At 44.0% G+C, this 23,683-nt stretch overlaps 1 protein-coding gene across 4 annotated transcripts in view; it reads left to right on the forward strand.

The window, feature by feature from the left end:
• BRDT (bromodomain testis associated) overlaps window positions 1-8,956 on the forward strand; it is a 59,923-nt gene extending 50,967 nt beyond the window's left edge. The window contains exons 18-20 of one of the 4 annotated variants that reach the window (XM_019479025.2): window positions 800-996; window positions 5,406-5,583; window positions 7,526-8,955. In XM_019479025.2, coding sequence (XP_019334570.1) covers window positions 800-996; window positions 5,406-5,583; window positions 7,526-7,594 — 444 coding nt within the window. In that variant the 3' untranslated portion in view covers window positions 7,595-8,955. Of the gene's footprint in view, window positions 1-799; window positions 997-5,405; window positions 5,584-7,525 lie in introns of all 4 variants that reach the window. The other 3 variants (XM_019479026.2, XM_006275070.4, XM_059728048.1) reach the window with 3 other exon arrangements.
• Window positions 8,957-23,683: the final 14,727 nt, after the last annotated feature.

The raw sequence follows: 23,683 nt of genomic DNA on the forward strand, positions 1-23,683 counted from the left end.
TCATCTTGCTATAAGAAATTGGATTAAACATACTGGCAATTTCAGTCACTAAGAAACTGAACTGCAAATAGATTATGACTTCAGTAATGCAGGACCTTTTAAATATGTCAGATGAAAACTGCATCATCTTTTGGTACTCTACTCTAAAAATTAAGGATGCAGACAGAAAAGCAGCTCCCTGCTGTAACTTGTAATGCTTTGCAGGAAGCATTCTGAGTTGCAACGATCCTCTAGACAAAACAGAAGTTTGCTGTTGGCTGGGGGGGGGCTGTTGAGGGTTGGGAAATCCAGCTGCAGGTTTGTAACCTCTAGCAATGACCCCCTTCTCCCTCCCAGCGCAGGCACTGTTTTCAGAATGGGTGTGGGTGGGAGGGGAGCTTGTTTTAGGGGTTCACCAGTCACCGTTGGAGGCTGGGGTGGGTGGATTGAAGCCCCTACCTCCTCTGGAGGTTCTAGTAGACTCACCCCACCCTTCAGCACTAGCTGAAAAAAAAAACCCCAGAGCAAACTCCCTCCTCTCCCTTTCCCCCTTCCCAGGCTGGGAGGCAGGCAGATGTTGCTGAAGATGCTACGTTTTGAAACTTCTTCATCTGAGCCCTCATGCAATGAGGGTTCAGACTTTTGTGGGATCGTGCCCTTTTTAAAGTGCTTTGCCGCCAAGCACTTCTTTGATCATGACCCGAGGGTGCCAGATCAGGCAAAAATTGTCACTTCTGTCTTCACCTTAAGGAACTTTGTATAGTAATGTACCTTGGTACACAGACTATTTAAACTGGACAGGTACTTTCTTTTGTTTCAGGACTTAAAGCTCAAGAATACAGAGTCCTGGATAAGCTTATGTAAGAAGATGGCACTTCCAGCTCCCATAAAAGCTTCAACTGAAAGCTTCAAACAATTCAGGAAAGTGGCACTAGAAAAGGAAAAGAGTGAGCGAGTGCAGGAATTGAGGAAACCAGTAGAAGGTGAGGGGCAGTGGAATCCTCTTCCTCAAGAAAGGTAACTTCAACAGTCCAATTTTCTTAAGTCTTAGCTCCTTCTATACCATGAGCCTGTGGACCAGATGGTTGGATGGCCCTGTGGAATGCATTAAGTACTTTCTATTACCTTCATATGGGAGGAACACACGCTTACTCTTAAGTCAAAAGGAATCTGCTTAATTGACAACAATACAATGTGACTTGTCTAAAATCTGCTTTAGTGGATAGGCCTACATTATGTGCAGTGCTCTTTGTTTTATAAGCCAATAAAACCTTCTTCAATAACTGAAATATGGGCATTAGTAGTCTTTAATATCTAGAGTAACTTAATTTTTTTTTTCTAGAAATTGCCAGTGTTCCATTACAATGGCTAAGAATTGAAACTGTCAGTGTAAAACTGCTATAGAAGACTGCTACAGTAACTGTGCAACACTTGTTATGTCAGTGTTTTCCTCTTAAGATGGCTTACTAATATTTTGAGTATCCAACTCTGTAAAAACCTAAAAAGAAGCAAGATACAGATGTACAAATTTTTAATCTCCTCATAATTACCTCTGTTTGGAATATGCTACTGTACCTGTGCACTACAACAGTAATTTTGGCTGGAAAAAATGGTGCATAGTTCATAGATCTCTTAATTAGCCAGAAAGTGCAGGACACTTTTTTTTTAAATGTTGGACCTGGAATAAAGAACTTTGTGTGCATTGATTTCCTTCAACTCTATATAAAAAAAAAAAAAAAAAAAAAAAAAAAAAACTTGCATTTTTAGCCAAAATTTTGAGTGTTTCAGCTTACTATATGAAATTGGTGATGTCATACTGGTAATTTTAATGTAAAAAAATGTACCTTTCTAGCTTCCTGAACAGAGTAGAAATGCATGGCAAGCAGTCTTGTGCTCAGAAATGCATGGTCAACTGCTGTGGGCTGACTAAGGAGCCTGCTGCTGCTGGTCATATTTGATTTCTGCTGGCTTGCAGTGTTCAGTCAAATTAGTATCCTAACCTCTGTGGCAGCAAGAGGACCCTTAGCACTGCCTTTGCTCTGCCATGAAAAATATGGTGTTGGCCTGTGTTGATCTCTTTACCCTATCTAGACAACCTCCAGCACTTGAAAGGGCTTCTTCAAAACTGCTTTCACTATCCCCACTTGTAGGTCACATACAGACATTCTGTTTCTACAACAAGAATTGCTGTTTTCTCGGTAGAAACAACAGGTGTTCCAAATGTTCCTCCTGGAGCAAAAATGGCAGTTCTAGGAGAAAAATAACAATTCCAACCAGTTAGAAGTTGCTCCAAGGAGAGTTTCTCTTGAGAATAAACTTGCGTATGTTGTGACTTCACTTCACTTCTCTTGGCCTTCAGGAGGAGCTGAGTCACAGGGGATAAGCTTCCTTGCCTTTTGGAGCCTGGGGTCACCTTGTTCTAAAGAAGGTACAGGAGGCAGTTGCTCCCAGCCATCTCATATGGAGAGGGGAGGAGTAGCCCTAGCTTTCTCCCCCCCCCCCCACCCCTCCCTGCCTCATATTAACGTAAGAAGTAGCCAAGAGGACTTTGCCCAGCTACTTGGACAACTTGGCTCCTAGTGTCAAGCAGAGGGAGCAGTGCCACCCCCTAGCTGGTTCTCACTCAGAGCTGCAGGGCAAAGCAATCAACCTCCTAGGTTGCAGGGAGTCCCCTGGCTCCTGACAACCTGCACTCTGGCCCAGCTGATGAGTTCCCCTTGACTCAGCACCCTGAAAGTTGTACCAAGGGAAGTTTTTAGCTTGGACATTAGGGGGGGGAAAAAAAAAAAAAAAAAAACCTCTCACAAGGAGAACAGTAAAGCAGTGGAACAAGCTACCCAGAGAGGTTGTGGATACTCCATCCTTGAAGGGTTTTTAAGTGAAAGCTTTGGTTGGGATGATCTAGTTGGGAATGGTTCTGCTTTTGAGCTGGGGGTTGGACTACATGACCTCCTGAGGTCCCTTCCAATCCTAACTTGCTACGATTCTAAAATAGGGCTGTCAACCAACCCCCACTATGCAGCTGACATCATGCACAACAGGAACCTGCCATGAATTGAACTTAAGGCACGAAGGAAAACAGCCATAAGACATTACATGTTTTGTGGGATGTTTCTGTAAAATGGTTTCTCATTTTGTCACAACATTAATTACCTGGCCATGTGGTCAGGTTACTAATTAAGATATTAACAGGTTAATTGCATATTAAACAGAACGTCTGTCAGGAGCCATAATAACAGATTCCATTCTCTGCAGCTTTTACTAAATAATGGGACTTGATCTCCTCCCAGCTTAAGAGCTCTTCATGCACGCTAAGCTTGCAAGAGATTTGTGTATCTTAAGATCCAAGACTCCTTGATGACAGCGATTTAATTTTATTCTGAGAGATGCAAATTTAAGAGTGGTGCAGCAGTACCAGAAGCACAATGTACATGTCTACTTGTGTGCCTTGAAAAAAGCTTCCCCCTCAGAAATCTAGTAAAGAAATTGGCTAACTCTCTTGATTTTGCTTATTTGGCCTTTTGGAAAACTAAATTTATCATCTGGTGCCAGAATCTTGTCCTTAGCTGTTGTCTGCTTCTTGGTATTTAAAATAATTCACTTATTTTCTCTTGGGAGGTCTAACTGGGAATGGCTTTCTTCCACCTTTGTAGTGTTTGATACCTATTTGCAATTGGAGGGCGTAGAGTCCAAGCAGCTTCAGTTGGTGCCAAACTGCATCAAGGTGATGTCACTTGTGGACATGCATGAATGCTTCTCTATTCTGGGAATCTCCCTCCCTGCCTCACATGAAAATTACATGAAACAGTTGAGGGCCTCTGATCAAAATTACACTAAATAGCACCCCTGTTTTAAAACAGAAAAGGAATTACTGTAAGGACTAAGTTGAATCCCTGAGGTGGTCTGCTTGTAAGCAAACAAACACTATCAAGCTGCTCAGGTCAGGTGCCCATGGGCCCCATCATCTTGGCATTCACAAGTCATGCCTGGTACCTCGAGGTGGGTAGAGGGAACATTTAAAGCTGTGTCAATGGCCAAATCGCTGATTTTTCTGAATCGGCATTGGATCTTCAGATTTGGATTCAGCTGATTTCAGCTTCCAAGGGAAGTGATGCTGGCTTTTACCTTGGGGGTCTTTAAAAGGAGGCTCAATAACTACCTAGCTGGGGTCATATGAGCCCAGTATTCATTCCTGCCCATGGCAGGGGGTCAGACTTGATAATCTGCTCAGGTCCCATCTGACCCTACATCTATTAACTAATATTCTTGAAAAGACAGTGGTGTTGGAGTCATCATTTAGAGCCCCTTCCTATGCTGGAAGAATTTATATTGACTTCAAGAATTATTGACTTCAAGATACTTCAGTCAATTTTCTCTATAAAGAAGGAAAACCTATACAACTCTTAATGTGTAGGCATAAGCCTTGCATCTCTCTGCCAGTGCATTGCACCTGTACTGTCTACACAATTAGGGCACTGTTGACTCTGCTGTCTAGATTGAACAGCTCCTTAGTTCATGAGTTAACAAGCCCTTTTTTTTTTCCTTCTTTTTCATGCCCTCTTAAAGCCTCTCTGCAAGTCCTTAGACAATCTATAGACTGAGTAGGATGAGGCTGCTCTTGGTTTCTCTCCATGTTTTTCCCACATCTCATAATGCAAGACACATCTATGTAATCTGTTCTTTGAAAAAATTACCTGATCTTGGCTAGCAAGGCCTCCCTTAGTATGGAAGCTTTCAGGAAGGCAGAAGCCAAGATTCCAAGGCTCCCTAGTAAGGCAAATGTCAAATGTGACTCAGGAAAACCTCAGTTCATATACCATATTTTCTTGCATGCAGTATGCCTTAGAATAAGATATGCACCTTGTTTTTTGAAAGGCAGAATGAACCCGGAGGGGGTCTTTACTTGTAGATGAGTGACAGAGTAGTACCAGCTAGGGAAAGCAGAGCCTGCAAATTACATGCAATCCACAGGGAGCAGAACAGGCTTTGCTTTAGCTTTTGCCCAACCAAAGTTCAAGCAACAGAAACTGCTTTTACCATATTTCCTTTCATATAACATGCATTCCAATCTCTAGCAGTTAGTTGTTTGGGGGAGAAAAGGTGTTGTTCACAAGTATATGGCTTTCTTTTAAAGAAAAAAAAATCAATATTCTTATGGCATTAATGTAGGGAAAAAATCAGTAGTTATTGTAGCATTGCTACTTGATTGTTTTGGAGTGTGTTTGTTTGTTTTTTTTAATTCCTGGGCATTCCATACAGATGTTATGCTGGAAAGGAAAAGGATTGTGAATCCACATTTACATGATGTTGGACCACATATAAAGTGTGCTATGCTGCTTTAACTGACACTTTTTGGCTGACATTGACATGTAAAAGCTGTAAGGGATACGGGAAAAGAGGAATAATTTGCTCTACGTTTTTATAAGGAACCAAGAAGGAATGGAACTGGAACCAGTGGCAATAAAAGCCCAGGAGCCCCAGAAAGAGGACCCAATAAAAGAACAGCAACAATCATTGAGGGCACAACAAAATTTGCAACAAGGTCTTGTCAAAGACCGTGACTTGGCTAGAAAAATGGAACAAGAACGCAGGAGAAAGGAAGCAGTAAGTTACTGCTAGTGTTAATCATTGAAGACAATGATCATGCTGACCCAAGTTTTGTTGAGTCTCTGGGTAATAAATAAAATGTCTGTTTTGGCTCCATGCTCCTTCTCCAGGAGGTACAGTACAAAATGCAGCTGGAAAGGGTCTGAAAAGGAGTTAATCAAAGGTGGCTTTCAGCTACTTTTGGACTGGTCAGAAAAGGACATTTAAATGACAGCTGTATTGTGATAAGATGCTGCCTTGAAGTATGTGCTAGGGGTATATGGAATCAAAACTAATGGAAGAGGTAATATCTTTTATTAGACCAACTAGATATTTGCAAACGAATTATTTTAGTTATCTGCATGCTTTTAGGCACACATGCTTCATCCTGCATAGGAGAGAGCAGAGATTGTAGAAGTTTGCCTAGACAGAAGTGAAAATATAGGTATTTTCTCTTCCAGTCACTGAAATAATGCCTTAATTAACATGAAGATGTTGTGGATTCCCCAGAATCCTAATTGAACTTCATGGCACTTACATTTTGCACCTCAGCCCTTTCCAGTGACACCCTGACTGTCTATACTGCAAACACAGGTGTTCCCAAGAGCAGCAGCCTCAAATACTCTGCACTGCTCTGGGCAGGCTATCTTTACCAGAAGCATTGTGGTCATCTCTGTGGCATTTAAGGGGCTGAGATAAGCAAACTGGTCTATCCATTTTGCCCCCTGGTTTGTCAGTTTGTCCACCCATCCAAATGCAGTGGCATCACAGTTTTTAGGAGGAGGCCTGCCTAGAGAAGCACAGACTGCTTGAATATATTGTTTCTGAGGACAGAAGGTCACAAGTATAGACGCAAGCCAAGTTTACCAGTTTTGCAATTGTATGCAAAGCCCATTGACTTGAATGGAAAGACTCCCAACAGATTATGATGAACTTTGGATCATCCCTTAAAGGATCTATCATAACTTGGGACTTTGTTTCTACAGTAACTATTAACTGAAATTGTTATTCCACATTAGCTTCCCACATGGATAAAACAAAATTGGAAAAAGGCATCTGTTATGGAATACGAATATCCTGATGGCTTCCCAGAAGTTATTAAAACACTTTAAATTCACACCCTAGCTTTAATTTAAAATAGCTTTTAACATGTAGATATGCCCTTAGGCCTGCTATAGACTCCTCTACTGTTCTTCTGTTTGATGCATTTATAGGTGTTGGGATCAGAAGGGACCTCAGTAGGTCATCAATACTTCTGTCAAAGCATGTAACTAATCAGTTTTCTTTAAAAAAAAAAAATAATAATAATAATAACAAATATGATGCAAAAGAACAATGCTATAAAAGCATCTTTGGTTTTTGTATAATTGTATTTACCAATTTGTTTCCTTATGCTCATCAGCTCAAAATACTTAGTTCCCAATAGTTTTTGATCTCTTAAAAAGCTTAAGGCAAAAGACTTAAGTTGTTCTTTCATACATACTTGCCTTGTGATCAAACCATTTTTTTGCAATACCAAAATAAAGCCCCTTTAAAAAAAAAAAAAACCAAAATTCCCAAAGGCTACTTTTCTTTCTATCTGATCAATGCTGTATACCCTTTTTCCTAATCAAAGGGCTCTTCTCACTCTCAACTATCTAATACTTTTGCTTGCTTCATGATATGATTCCAGTGCTTCCAATGTCATAATTACTAGATTGGAGTAGCACAGACTAAAGCTGGCTGCCTTTTTAAAATGGGAATCCTGTTACAAACCATGTATTAAAGTCTATGTGAAGTGACAGTGGAACTGGACTAGTTACTCTTTTTAATGTGACCTGGAAAGCAGATAATAGTACTACTGTGGATGCTACTACAAACAGAGTATGATTTGTCATTTTAGAAAAGATCCTGGGTGACATAACATTAGCTCTTCAAAACTCATTATCATAAGTAAGACTCTGTTAATTGTTTCCTGCAGATGACTGGTACCATTGATATGAATATGCAGAGTGTTATAATGGCAACTTTTGAAGAAAATCTTGAGTGACATCTTTGACCCTGAAAATGGCTGCAACCTGGCTACAGCTTAAGTGATACTATTCAATATTGTTTGTACAATAAAATTCATAAGTGCTGAATGCCTGTGTGCTATTTAAATACCCCTAATTGTCAATGCATAATTTGATATCTCCCTCCCTTGTGTTTATCTGTAAAATCTACTTGTTGCTAGCTAGTTAAGGACAGTCATTTTTTACTAGGCTTTTTTTTTTTTTTTTTTAAGTGACATGTTTATACAGAGACTTTTTGGAACAACTGTCTCCCTGTTTTGAATTTAAAATGTTATGTTTAAATGTCTTTCAAAATTGTTTTAATATATTGTTTGCAGCTGATTTTCAATCTTGTTTTCACCAGCCACTTTTCTGGTAATGGTAAACTCTACATACCACCAAGTATAAGTGCATACTTTACAAAAACTTCTCCAAACCATAGTTTTGTGCCTTCCAGTAGCAAATATCACTGTTATTGGCCCACAGAAATATGCTATTAAATATTGATTGTACCAAAAGACTATGTAATAATATAAAATCTGTAGGGAAGTTGTATTTAGAAACTACAATATGTGGAAACTTCCCTGTTGTCTGTACTAGATCTCCATTTCTCACTTGCTATATCCTGTATGCTTACAATTTTTTAATTGAGGTATAGGCATGATGATATTTTTGTTAATACAGTAGCTATTTTTATGTTATATGCAGGTGAGAACAAGCATGGAAGAGTGCTTAATAACTCAATCTTTTCTTTCCTAAGATTCATTAACACTAAATTATTTCTGGCTAGAGTTTAAAAAGAATATCTGAAATTGCTGAAGCCCTTAAAGTAGAAACTCAAACAAATGACTTAGACTTCCTGTTGACTGTGTTTTACAGGTTTCCACAATAATAAAACATATTTTTTGTTATGGTAGGAATACCAAAAAAATATGTATAGTCCTAATGCATCCTGTTTTGAGTTCTGTGCTATTACACAGTACCACTTTGAAGTTGGTTAAAGTCAAGAACATATTACTACATCATTCTTAACCAGCATATTGTGTGGGGTTTTTTTTTCAAATTGCCACTTCAGTGTAAAATTTACTTCTCAAATACTCTATTGAGGGTGCTACATAAGCTTATAGTTAAAGAATAAATCTCCCTAAAGAACAAATTTCTAGTCTGAAACTTTTACTAAACATTCATAGACAGTGTTGGCAATGCCAAGAATTTAAGGGCAGACAAAAGTGCAGTTTCTCACTACAGCTGAGAACACTTAGCAAGAAGTGTCCTGAGTTGTAAAGATCCCTTGAACCAAACAAGTTTACAGTTGGTTCTTAAGGGGAGGGGAAACTAGCAGCTAGCTGGGAGCCTGCAGCCAGTTTCCGCTAGCAACGTCCCCTCCTTTTCCTCCCCTGCCCCCACCCATTCTGAAACAGGGGCAGGTTGAGAGAATGCAATCAGTGCTGGTGGGTGGGGTGGATGTATTAGACACTTCCTTCCCTCCCTTCAGCAGGGGCTGAAAACCCCCTAGACCAAACTCTTTCTGGTCTTTTTTACCCCTTCCCACTCTGAAAAAAGTTTGAGGCTGGGAGGTAGTGCAGACACAAGTTACAGAAAATGCTGTTTTGAAACATCTTCATCTGCCCCTTATGCAATGAGGGTTCAGATTTTTACCAGATCAGCCACTTTTTTTAAGTGGTCTGTAGCTTTGCACTTGTTTGGGCACAGCTACAGACTATTTTCTGGGGCCAGATCAGGCAAAATCTGAAAATGTTGGTGGGGGATCTGCAGGTGCACGGTAATCTAGGGGATAGGGTTCACTATCTGGAGAAAGGTGGGGAAGATAACTAGTAGAGTGGAAGTGCTAGACTTCAGGAAGGCTAACTTCGAGAAGCTCAGGAGATTAGTTAGGGAGGGACTGACTGGTAAAAGCCTTGGAGAGATGGGAGTTCAGGAAGGATGGGCATTTCTCAAGGGACTAATCCTGCAGGCACAGAAAAGGACCATCCCAGTACACACAAAAAGGGGCAAAAAAGCAAAGAAACCCTCCTGGTGGAGCAGGGAAATCCAGGAGAGGCTGGAGGGGAAAAAAAGCAGCCTACAGGCTATGGAAGCAGGGGGCTGCTACCAAGGAGAAGTATACCTGCCTGTTTCAAGCTTGTAGGGAAACATGGCAGGGGGTTGGACTTGATGATCTGCTCAGGTTGCTTCCAACCCTACCAACTATGAAATCTTGATGTCAGTATTCAAGATACCCTGGTTCTTTCTCTCAGACTAAAACTTCTCAGGGTATCCTTTCTCAAGCTCCAATACTAAAATTCCAAGTGTCCTGGATGATCCTTCTTTGTAAGCAGATGGTGGTAGTAGCCATTATGGGCAATATCACTCTGTCCAGTTCAGCTCTCTGTCCATGGGAAATCACTTCTATAACCAAATCACATAAAATGATGGTACTCTTATTAAAATCAATTAATCTTGTTGATCACAGGTGAAATCCTTATGATTACAGCTGCCTGCTCTATAGTAGCTGTAATCGTGACTACAGTTTTCTCTTTTAAGTATGTGATACTAAGAACATTCAACCTTGTCTCTTGCACGTTTTCTAATTGATAATGGTAATATTAATGAGTTCATATTTGCAATGTATTGCCATATCTTTTGAGGACAGTCTGACTGGTTAGTGTGGCAGGATACTTAAGGTGCCTGCCACTAAGGGCTGGAGCAGCCTGCAGGAGCAAGCCAGCACTAACTGCAATCAGCTGACCCAGGGAGCCTGCAGGTCATGGGCAACTGGTGCCACTTTAGTCACGTACCCCCCTAGTGACCAGTCAGTGACTGGGGAGGGACTCATAGCGGATCCCAGAGCCGGGGGGGGGGGGTATCCCACTCCCCAGCTGCTGCTTGCAGGGGGGGCACCAGCATTCCTGCCTACCTGCCCCCCCCTCCCCCGCCCATTGCCTAAGCGGCAAGCACGGCTGCTCAGGCAGTGCACACATGCCCCTGTGCACCCACTACATGTCGCCACTGCTGCAGGTGATGCTAGGGCTGTTGGAGTCATTGGACTAGTGGAGGGCCAGGCTTAATCAAAGCCCAAACCCTAACAACAGAGTTCACAGTAACTTCTTGGGGGCTGCTAAGTGAATGTCTATGGTGCCAGTGCAGAGATAACTTCTGAAGCAGTTTGGAGGTTTGGGAAGAAACTAAAGCAGTGAGGCAGATTCCTAGAGACCCAGGGAGGGGTCCAGACCCCAAAAGAGTGGGGCTGATTATTGAGAGTTCTGGGTGAGCCCAGAACAAGAGGGGCTGTGTGTATAGAACCTATTGAAAGGTCCAGGTGAGCCCAAAAAGAGGGGTTATGTCTATGGGGACCTACTGTGGGGTCCAGGTGAGCCCAGAAAGAGGGGACAAGTATGTGGGACCTGATGAGGGGTCAGGGACCTGGGCCTAAAGAGAAGCTAAGCATGTGGGACCTGTTTAAGGGTCCAGAGCCTTCTGAGGTGCTGAGTGTGGGAGCCCAGAGAGACTAGGGGTGGAGAAAGCTGGGGCCAAAGGGCCTGGAGGTGAGACTGAGCTAGGGCCAGGGAGCCTAGAGGTCTGTAGCACATGAGGGGCAAGGAATGAGGCTGGAAGTCCAGGAGGGGCATGTAACATCAGGATTGCCAGTGGTCCTAGAGTCCAAGAGGGGGTTGGGTGGAGGGACTATAACCAGGGAAGTTACCAGCAGGGCCAGAGCACCCATGGGCCTAGGGCCCAGTGAGGGGTGTCTTGGAGTCCAGAAGAAAGTCTGAGGGGGCTTGAGCCCACAGAAGGGAGTTGTTAGTAGAGCAAGTGGGCCCATGGGTGAGTAAGGGCTGTCAGCAAGAGATTGCCCCATGGAATCTCAACTGGCATGTGGGACCAGTTCCCAACAGGATCAAAAGGTCTAGGAAGGACTACTGCAGAGACTGCCAGAGCCTGGTGAGCCTGGAGATCTCAACTGGCCTGAGGTGGGGACAGGGTCTTAGAATGAATAGGTTGAAGGTCCATAATTTCATAGTTTCATAGTAGCTAGGGTCAGGAGGGACCTGAACAGATCATCTAGCCTGACCCCCTGCCACAGGCAGGAATGAAAGCTAGGTTCACAAGACCCCAGACAGGTGATCATTTAATCTCTTTTTTAATTTACCCAAGGTAGGGGCAAGGACCACTTCCCTAGGAAGTTAGTTCCAGATTCTGGTCACACTAACTGTAAAATATTGCCTCCAGATCTCTAATCTAAGCCTATTCTCCATCAGCTTATTACCATTGTTCCTCATCACCCCAGGTGGTGCTGGGGAGAAAAGGGCTCTACCTATTTGCTGTTGATCTCCCCTGATGAGTTTGTAGGCAGTCACCAAGTCCCCCCTCAGCCTCCTCTTGCTGAGGCTGAACAGGTTCAGGTCCCTCAGTCTCTCCTCATAGGGCCTGTCCTGCTGCCCTCTCACCAAGTGGGTGGCCCTCCCCTGAACTCTCTCCAGGCTGGCCATATCCTTTTTAAAGTGTGGCACCCAGTATTGGATGCAGTACTCCAATTGTGGCCTGACCGATGTCGCATAGAGGGGGAGTATCACCTCTCTGGACCAGCTTGAGTTGCATCTTTGGATGCATGACAAGGTATGGCTGGCCTTGCTGGCTGCGGTCTGGCATTGGCGGCTCATGTTCATCTTGGAGTCAATAATGACTCCAAGATCCCTTTCCGCCTCTATGCTTTCAAGAAGGGAACTCCCCAGCCTGTATGTATGCTGTGGATTCCTTCTCCCAAGGTACAGCACCCTGCATTTATCTACGTTGAGCCCCATCCTATTCTCATCTGCCCACTTTTGTAGTCTGTCTAAATCTAGTTGCAGCCTCTATCTCCCTTCAAGTGTGCTCACCTCACCCTACATCTTAGTGTCATCAGCAAACTTGGACAACGTGCTTTCAACCCCCTCGTCCAAGTCGCTGATGAAGATGTTAAACAGTGCGGGCCCGAGGACTGAGCCCTAGGGGACCCCACTGCTCACATCTTGCCAGGTTGAGTATGACCCGTCTACCACTACTCTCTGGGTGCGCCCCATCAGCCAGTTTTTTACCCATCCAACTGTGCAGGCATCAATGCCACAGTTGCTTAGTTTATTAATGAGAATGGGGTGAGAAACAGTGTCAAAGGCCTTCCTAAAGTCTAGTACGATTACGTCCACAGTGACACCATCATCCAAAGATTTAGTTACCTGGTCATAAAAGGCAATCAGGTTGGTCAGGCAGGACCTGCGTTTGATGAACTCATGCTAATTGCCCCTGAGCATGATCTCCCCTGCTGGCCCCCCACAGATGTTCTCCTTGATGATTTTCTCCAAGATCTTCCCAAGGACCGAGGTGAGGCTTATGGGCCTATAGTTACTTGGGTCCTCCTTCCTCCCTTTCTTAAAAATGGGGACTACATTAGCTAGTTTCCAATCCCCCGGCATCTGGCTAGATGACCACGAATGCCCATGGTCCATGTGTAGCTACAGCCTCAGAGGAAGGGGATCAAGGATATTGGGGCCCTGCATGACAATAGCCAAGGTGGAGCCATCCAAGTTTAGGAGGGTCCAAAGGAGAAGGTAAGAAAAAGAGCCCTGAGGCTGAGAGTGAGCCCAGCAGAAAGAACAGGAGCCTGAGGCTGAGAGTGGGTCCTCACAGGGAGAACTGGATGCCTAAAGCAAGACTGGGACCCTAAGGGTCCAGAGGCCCAGTAAAGGGCTGGGGAAGAGTGGGACTGAGGGAGAGACCAAGGGGCCTGACAGCCCAGAGAGGGGCTAAGGGAGAGACTTTGGGGTCTGGTAGACGAGGGTGGGGCTTTGTGTATATTGAGAGAACATCAATGAGGATACCATCTGCAAGGCTTGGGGCATGGTGTAGGGGTGGAATGGATCCACACAATTAGCCCATAAGGCTTGGACCACAAACAGCTGGTAGCCATTCAATTAAAACCAGGGCATACTCTCATATTTTAGTGGCAATTAAAGGAGGCGGGGGGAGGGCACATTGCCCATATAGCAGGGTAAAGGTAATTTTTTTTGGTCTTCAGGGGCTTTCCAGCCACCACTGGAGATGGTACTCTGTGACAGTTATAAATACAGTTTAACAGTTCTCCCAATAAGTAGGATAATTATTTTTTTCAACCCCAACACAAAGACAGAATAAGAAGGAAAAGAAAAGGTAGAAGCTCTTGTCAGAAGTGCTCATTTAAATTTTAAAAAATGGGTTTAGTGGCACAACTCCCTAGTGTAATGCAATTCTTTGGTACACAAACACTTTATACTACTTATTCCTATCAGGAAAGGGAATATTTGAACCCAGACAAATAATTTTTTATACTGCTATAAACTAGTAGCATAACTAGGGTGGGGTGACTGGGACAATTGTTCCAGGTGCTAATTTGGGGAGGGTGAAAAACAGCTGCTACAGGCAGCCACATGATTGCACCAGTAGTGTGATGCCAACTGAAAGTCAACACTAGGCCCGTGCCCTGCATGCCCAACTAGATCACTGCACTACTACTATAAATACTCCCACCTGAGTTTTAGTAGTCTCACTTTCATCTAAAAACTATTCAAAATAGTTATGAAGTTAAAACTTTCAGCTGCCAGGAAGGCCTCTATCAGGGTGCTGGAGGCAGGGTTGTTTTGACAGACATCATTTCCACCTCTTTCCTAGAAGCAGGATTAGCTGAAGTGGCCTCAGACAAGCAAGCAGAAGCCACGTCCTGAATGGCAGGGTACATTGTGAAAGAAAGCCCTTTAGACAACTAGGCCTGACATTTGATTTACTTGATGTGCATTAGAGCAACAACATTAAAAAAAAAAAAAAGAAATCCAAAACACAGTGAGAGATGCCAACAAACAGCCTGTCCTAATAGTCTTCTAAAGATTTCTCGTTTCCTTCATTCATGTTTTACCATCATCTGCCAGGGCAACCAGGCAATATTCCAGAGCTTAGTCCTTAAAACATTAGGCTTTGATTTGTTTGGAAAATGTTTCAAATTTTATAAGTTCCAGGTGTAAGCTGCATATTTGCACTGTAGTGTGTCGTTTTGGAAAGATCACAGAGAGGGAGAAAAACAGTGGGGAAGAGGCTTAGATTTGAATATGACCAGTTTGTGTTTGCATGTATGTAGAGTGCAAGGAGGTAGGTCAGATATAAGTTCCCAGAAATGCCCAGATGTATGGTTGTAGTTACTGGACATACTTAGCAGCTTCAAAAGCTATGCAGAGTTTAAGTGTGGGAAAGCTGTCTGGTATGTTACTTCCATATTTAATATTGGAAAGCTGAGTCAATCAGAGCTAAAGGGGAAGAAGTTTATAAATAGTTAGGCTAAGTACAGACAGCCTAAAAACCCGAGGCTGAATTGATTCAGTCTTTGCAGGTTAATCTAAACTGCAGAGATTAAATTGAAACAGAAGTGAACAGACATTTACCTTTGATTCATGAAATGCAGTCACATGCCTGCAGTGGCTCAGGACAGAAGCCAGGTGGTGGTAAAGCATAGATTTCTGGTACATAGCCAGCACTTCCTCTTCCTGCTGCCCCCAAGGTCTCTGAGATTTGCAGTCCACGATCTCAAACAGCAGGACTCCGCAGGGTTACTCATCACTTCTTTTTCCTGCTTCCTGGTGCCTCTGGGATTTGTAGCCATAGCCATAGCCAGCAGTAAGTTTGAGGGTGGGAAGGGGTGTTTAACCCCCCTCCCATGTCCCAGACCTCAGCTGGGGTTTGCCTGGGCAGTAGTCCCCACCCCACCAGCTGGGCTTGCCCCCAGCCCCCCTTGTCAGCCAGCCCTCCCTGCTCCAGGTAGGGAGTAGAGGGGCAGGGCCATCCCTGCTCTCTGGAGCAGACAGCCCAGCCCAGCCTAGGGCTGCTGAATGCTGGGGGACTGACACTTAATCTGAACCAAGTAGGGATCTGGGACAGAAGTTTCATAAACCGGTTTGACCTGAATCAGTTAAGTCTGATACCTACATTCAACCGGGTTTATCTTAAACAAGTTTCAGCCATTTTGAAACTGGTTTATGTGCACTGAGCTTCTGTTGTGTTACAGGTTTAAACCAGTTTCTGATCACTTAAATGGATTTCTATGTAACTTCTGTCCCTAGCCTTAATAGCAACTCTTCAGGTTTAGTGGCTGGTTTGATGAAGGGCCATGAGATGCATCTTCTGTGGGAGGTGGCTTGTAATAAATAAATTACCTTCTTTGAATATGGATGTGTGCTATTCTCATTTTATTTCATAAAGATGCCATTTGTTGGATGGGGGGAGTCCAGTCTATTGTATTTTGTGGACTTAGAGGCAGAACTGAGAGGAAAACATTTGTCAGCCCTAGAAGTTGAACAGTTTATGCCAGCTGTGTAAATCATGTTTTCTTTAAACACAGTAGACCAATAACTTACCCCCTTTTGATTGATTGAATATTTTTTTATTGTTCTGTCACTATTACATTTCTCATTCCCATTAATTATAAGTTAACTGAGTAAACTGCATGTGCCCCAGTTAATTCAAATAAAACTCTACCTTAACTAATAGTTTAATGAAGATTTCTACGGCCAAATTGGCATTTAGGCACACAGCTGCACACTGGAACATAGAGCACCTGGAAAAGACTGTTGCCGTGCAGTCCCAAGCAAGAAGGAAGTAACTAAAAGCGTCCACAGAAATATCCACTCTGGTTCACATGCCACAATGCTGCTTTTAATACCCTCTGTCAGGCTTATGATCTATAGTGCAAAAAAACCTACAACTGTGCCATAAAAAGTGAGTAGAAGAGATAGTAATATCACCAATGCCTTTCTCTCCTCAAACAGCAAGGGATTAATTAAAATACACCAAGATATTGTTAGGAAATAGGTAGTGCTCTACACCAGTGCTTTTCAAAGGGGTGGTCTGCAGACCGGCCCTCAATGAAGTGCCAGGAAAGAAAGAAATATATTCCCCGCCCACAGTGAGTTGCCAGGAAAGAAAGAAATATATTTTCAGAAGCATAATATTGATATGTCATAGCGCCACAGTTCGTACGTTCCAACACTCCAGGTGATGTCGCGTCATGCGAGGTGAGGAAAGAGAAAGAAACAGCTGGTCGTGCATTTGTGTAGCACTGTTACACACAGTTGCTGCCACTGGCTGAACCGGGCACCGGTCCCTGGCCCACTGGAAAAAAAATTGCCGGTCCGCCACATCAGATAGTTTGAGAAGCACTGCTCTACACCACTACAGAGGTCCTAGCCAATCAGTTTAACCCTCACCATATAAGAAACATCAATCATCTAAGCACCTGAGAGGCTTCTTAGTACCACCAGAAGGTCCAGTGCACCTGAGCTACTGTCTATCTCTCTGCAGCCCTTATTGTCAGTTTTTCCTTGGCCTGAAATTCAGCGTATCACAGAATGGTGATTATAAATCTAAAATAAACTTGTAACAAAAAATAACATGCTCACTATATCTGTAGCTATTGTGTGTTAGCAGTTCTCAAATGTATATGAATAATACATGAAGCATTATCTTCTCTGACAAATACTCTTTTTTGAAAAGTATCTTGTAGGTTTTGGAATACAAGAACAGGACGGTCCCTGAAGAAATCAATAAACAAGAGACTAGTTCTGTGTTGGTATTCTGCTAAATTCTCACTGAAAGGCAATCGTTATTTCAAATGTATGATACAATAACATTTTTGGCACATAAATGATGGACCTGATAATGCAACATTGAAGTTCATTGGGAGTTTTAACAGTAATTTCAATGGAAAAAAATTAGACCTGCTGTTTGGCTGAAGGACTGGGCTAGGAGGATTGGGACATTCAAAAAGATTTCTTTACATCTGGAGTGTCAAACATACAGCCCATGAAAACCTGCTGTCTGGCCCCTGCAGTACTGTCCTTGGGTCAGAGCAGACCCACACAGATCACAGCATACTGGACCAGCCCTGTGGGTAGGGCTTGGGACAGACACATGCTGTATGCAGCACCCACCCCAGCCACTCCAGGACTGGCTGCATGGGCGTGCTTATTCAGTGCAGCTCCCAGAGTAGCCAGAACAGGTGCTGAATGAAGCATAGTCCAGCAAGGGGCATGTAGCATGGATCCCAGACCAGCTGTACCACATGCAACACAGGTCCTGGACTGGAAGAAGCAGGCAATGTGTGCAGCGTAGTTCCCAAAGCAGGCACCACATGCAGTGCAGTCCTGCCAGAGTGGGCCCTGTGTGTAGCACAGCACCTGCTCCAGCTAGTCTAGGATCCATGCTATACACCCTTATCTACATTACACTGCACATGACTCTCATTCTGGCCCCTCTGGGATCTATGCTGCACACAGCACAGGTCCCTGACCAGCTGGACCAGTCACCGGATCCAGTATCCTGGGAGCAGACAGTCTATGGGTCCCTCATTGGGGCCCGGCCTACCCCCTCCTGCCCTGACTCATGGGGCCCTATAGGGGACAGCTGGACCACCGGAAGGTGCACTTCAACTATGGACCAGGCCTGGTACAGTGCAGGGATGGGGGAAAGGGCAAGCACCCCATCGGTGTGCATGGCCCCAGTCCCACGCTGCAGCAGGCCATCTAGATCTGTGAAGCCTTGGCCAACTGCCTCCTCACCCACATGGACTGGGATCCTTCCCTGGCTAAGTAGGGCCTGAGGGCTTCAAGTGCCCATGCCATGGCACCATGGGTTGCCTGCCATGGGCTTCTCTGGCCCTGCCTCACGGGCACCGCTGCCTACAAGCCAGGCTGCCCAGACACCATCCCCCTTCCCCTTTTCCTCCCCAACCACCCCCAGGGCCACACACCAGGGTACAGGAGAATGCAGCATGAGAAAGAGATGATGTGCCTTATTTTAACCAAACGTTGAAACTGCCAAACAGTTAGTGTGTTTATTAAACAACAACTGTGCAATATTGCCTGCTCCAGAACTTGGAACCTTCTTCTCAGTTAACACTGAGAAAGTAGGGAAAGACCCTGCTTGCACCGGAGGGTTACACTGTTGAAGAGGAAACAGGGTGGGCAACCACAGAAGGCTCAACTTAAACATGAAACCTTGGGGCAGCAGGGAAAATGTCATGTGAAAAACTGCCACCCCTCAGTTTAATTAAAGGTTACAGTTTTGAAACTTTTCATGTGCATAATAAAGAAAAACTGGAATGTTGCCCACTCCAGAACTTGATCCAGAGCCCAGAGGGGTTCCTTGCAGTAGGACCTGGGCCCACAGGGGCCTGGCCCGGTGGGCTGGTGAGAGCCCTGGCACTGGTTGGATGGGTTCTATGGCCCATCTCATCTTCCTATGTGTCAGGCTGAAAAAAAATTCTTTTGCACCCATATTGCCCAGGTGAGGTATTGGGTATGTACTCAGGCTTGAATTCACCATCATTCAGATAGGACCTCAGTACACAAACCCCTAAGCCAGACAAGGACATCAACGATATGTCCTTCCCAACCTCCCTGCCTAGATCAGACACCACACATACCTATGCATACCACCACCTGACCAAAAAAAAAGAATCCATGAACTGAGGGGTGGCCAGTTGTATCCTTAGGAAGAGGCCACAGGCAACCACAAACCTGCCCCTTTTCCTTGCCAGCATCATGCTCCACCCCAGAGATACAACGCAAGCCTCCAGGACTGATGGCTTCCTCATTGTTAGGGCCTCAATGGTCTCGGCTGCCCCAAAATTGAAAAAGAAAAGAAAATTCATTTTGGCCGCACCAAGTTCCTGTTCCTCACAGACACTCTGAGTGCTCCGATTGAAGCACAGGCCTAAATCTGGTGACTGGAATGGCAACTCCCTGCAGCTTTCAGCCCAGGAGCCCTGGCACTGGCCTGATGTGGCCCATCTCATCTTTTCCCTCCACCCTCCATTCTCTTTGGGGCCCTGTGCCTACACTGACAACTGCCAGCAGCTGGGTGTAGTGAATTGGCCCTGGAAGGCAGGCTGAGCCAATGCCAACCCTGGCATTCGGTCTCAGGCAGCTTGGTCCCCCTCCCACACTGCTGCTTCCCAGAACAGGCCCTGCCAGATGCCTTCCTGACTCCTTGGATCATGGGTCAGCAGCTCCCACACACCATGACTCCTGTTCTGTGATACTCTCCACCCCCTAGCATCTCCCAATCAATGCACAGTGTGGAGCATTCCCCACAACCTCCATCCAGGGCCCCGCCCCATAGGACTCATGGGCATATTGCCCTATGGAGCAGTCCCTATAGCAGGGCTTTCCATGGTGGGGGAGATGGACAGCAGCCTGCCCCACAACTCTGAATGGCCCAGGAGGGCTATGGTTTTCCCATGGGAGGCAGTACTAATGCCACTCCAGGGTGTTGTTGCTGCATCCTAAACAGTCTTTGACCCTGTGCATAAACTTCTTATCCTAGTGCTGTGACTCTCAGCTCTGTAGTGGCACATGTGGCCTCCCACAGAGAGCGGCTGGCCATCTGTAGACCTCATTCTTGCACCACAGGTACAAGCAGTCACCAACCTGTCCATTCCAACCCCCTGCATCAATGGTCCCCTTTGGTCCTCATGTTGCTGGCACTGATTGTGCATGTCTCTGGCACTCTGCAAGTATCTGGCCAACCATCCTGGATCCAGCATCTCTCAGGCTCCAAGTGTGCTTGTACATGTGACGGTCGTCACAATGTACACATGATGAAAATGTCATTTGTGTGGCTTAATGGCATCACACATTACAAATGCGTATTTGGGGATTTTAGATGAGTTTGCATCATTGCAAACTAAACTACATCTGGATGTATTTTAGTTTGAAACATTGCAAATTTCAATAATGCAGCTGTTAGCTCGCCCCCTGGCCACAGGAGAGGTAGGCAGGCTCCATGGAAAAAAAAGGATCATGGGCAGCCACATGATTGTACCAGTAGTGTAATGACAACTGAAAGTCAACACTGGGCCCGTGCCCTGCATGCTCAACTGGATCACTGCACTACTACTATAAATACTCCCACCTGAGTTTTAGCAGTCTCGCTTTCATCTAAAAACTATTCAAAATAGTTATGAAGTTAAAACTTTCAGCTGCCAGGAAGGCCGGCTGCCAGATAGACCTCACCGTTTCTGCCTTCAGCAGGTGCCTGCTCCCTGGGCAGGCTCAGGGAATAGTTGGATTGGGCCGGGTGCTGCCTCCGAGCTGGGGCAGCAGCCAGCCTGCTAGCAGCCAGCCCAGGCACCCCGGGGGGCTCCGCCAATGTAGAGGGAAGGACTGGGGCCCCCCACAGCTCAGGGGCCACATGGCCCACTGGCAGCTCATCCCCCAAGCTGCGGGCCGGCTCCAGCTCTGACCAAAAAAAAATAAAAAAAAGGAATGGGCCCCTCGCCATAACATGATGGAAAAATTGAAAAGGTGAGTTTCAGTTAAAATGCCACCATTACAATTTAGGGGACATAGAATAAAACCCTGAAGACTAAACCCCCATCACATGTACAAGTGCCCTCAGGCATTAGACCAAGTGACATAAGAAGACAAATCCTAACTGCTCCCCTGCTGCCAGGTTTCTGGACCTGTGGAGAACCTGGCAGACTGGGTATTGTGGCCTTGGGTGTTGTGCTAAATTTAGATAAGGGGTGGGGTAAATGGAAATGACATGATTTTTCGGAGTAATCTGGCCTGAAATCTATACCAACACCAAACAAGTCCCCCACTGGGCGTGACCTTGACAGAGAAGCATGGGTCAAGCTGAACAGACTGAGATCTGGAAACAGATACTTAAAAACAACACTGTACAAGATGAACATCTTGGACAGCCCCCTCTGAGAATGCAATGTCCTTAATCAGCACAGCACCTAATCAAAAGCTGCAATCTTTACAAATGCCCAGACAGAGTAGATGGAATCTGCACGCTAAGGGATAATACCAGACAATGGCTCATAGCTGGCCAAGGGGAACAAGGCAGGGAGGGGGTTGGAAACAGGGGCTTCACTGACTCCTGTCAGTGACAGCCTGGGGGCAGGCCAGCCCAGTGCTCAGCCAGAGGAGACAAGTTCTGGCCCAGGCTAAACCACCGCCCAGTGAAGGGGGTGAGCAGGGTGCCACAATGCTCCATGGGATGGCGGCAGAATGTGGCCTACCATGAGTCAGGATGGGATGTGGTACAGATGTTTGTTGTGGAGCTCTAACCTACAACACTGAATTCTGATACCACATCCATCCAAGGTTATCTTAGAGCAGGATCTGCCATTTTTACAGTGCTCTATGGGCCCTGACCATCTGTTCAGTTACGGCTGTAGAGAGGTTTCTGTGCACCTACAGTGCAATAAGTGTAACTTCTATACCTGGCCTATATTCTTAACTGTCTCCTACCTATCTGTATTAATAAATGTGGGCATCATCTTCTCATTCTCAAAGCATTATTGATTTAATTTCAGGCCAAATCTACATGATAGAAAGTTTTATTCACTACTTTAAAAATCAATGGGGAAGGATGTAAAGATTACCCAAGCTAATTACTTATCTTTATCTGCATGTATTATTGCAACAAAAAGCCAATTATGAAGTGTACAAATGCTTTATGCTAGCTATTGAGCCAACTCAGTGCAACAATAATTTTTATTGTTCGCTGCACTGACACAGGATACTCATGAAAGTTATGATTTGATGGATTTTGGACTAGCTCATTTATATTATGTATTCACTTCTGAAAAAAAGATGCTATGTGGAGCTACCAACTATTATAAGAAGCACATTATCAAGTTATTTCGATCAATTGGATCAGCAATGGATGACATTGGATTTTCAAAAAATTCATAGGACAGACTACATTTGTAATTCTACCTTACAACCCTGTAGGGAAACCCTGGGAATTAGCTGGAATATTTTTAAGTGGGTGATTCAAAGCAACAGATAATACAAACCAAGATATATTGACCAATACAGATTATTTTACAAGATGGATGGATGCATTTGTATTTAAAAATGAGACAGCATATATGATCAGGATTCTGTATGCAACAAAAAGGTAATGATTCTTATTTGGCATTCCTGTTCCTATTTTTTCAGCAACACAACCATGTAACAGATATTTGAATATGATCATTACCTTCATTGTCTTCATAATGTTTAATGCAGAAAATGTTAATGTGAACATTTGTATGTATCTTCGTGCAGCCAAAAACTAACTTTTTGATTCACCTGTTCATCAACATTATTTCCTTATGTTTTAACACAGTAAAAATTAGTAGCAAACCCATTGTAACAACCATCATGTTAGTGAGATCTAAGGATAGGAATATAAATGAAGATATTTCTGAAGCACACAGGATTAAGGATTATAGGAAGATTAAGGAAAATATTAATTTTCTTAGTCTTTGCCTTTGTGACAGAGGATATAAGGTACCTTTACCAAGTAAATGAGTGCATTGGTGGAAAATTAAAGGACTTTCTAAGAACCCATAGAAAACAGAGGGGAATATACTACATGCTGCATACTATGAAAGATCTTCAGCATTGAATTATTACATTGATAACATTACTACTTATCAAATCTAAAACAGAAAGTTATCATAGCAATGCAGTATGATTTGTTTCCCCTTTACACTTTGCAAATTCCATATAAAAATTATCTTGCCCATGAAATTTGCTTCCTAATATTTTAACAAGCCAACCAACAAGGAAGATGGTGAATGATTATCAGGAAGAATGGGATGAATGTATTGGAGCCATTTTCTTTGTAGCTGAAACATGATAAAAAGAATACAGCATTTCTTTTGACTGATGTATGCCCAAGAAGTAAGATTTCCAAAAGAATTTGTATGGCATTACATGACAGATGTACTGGTATTTAAATACCAGAGCCTTCTGTGATTTTGTTTCTTGATCCAGCCAGGATATCTGCAGTGTCCTGATAACAACATTTGTTTAGAGTACTACAGCATATTGAAATTAAAAAATGCACACCTGTAGTTCATTGGATGTAAATATATTTCTTAAGAACAAGAAAATTGGCAAAAAGAATAAAATGAAGGGGATTTCTAAATATAAAAAGTAATATTTAATAATGCATTATATTATTCAATTCAATGTGATCAAGAAAGAGAAAACAGCACAAATCCACTTATGAATAACCACAAATTAAGC

This window comes from Alligator mississippiensis, chromosome 5, assembly GCF_030867095.1.
Source record: "Alligator mississippiensis isolate rAllMis1 chromosome 5, rAllMis1, whole genome shotgun sequence".
In the NCBI taxonomy this organism is placed as follows: Eukaryota; Metazoa; Chordata; order Crocodylia; family Alligatoridae; genus Alligator; species Alligator mississippiensis.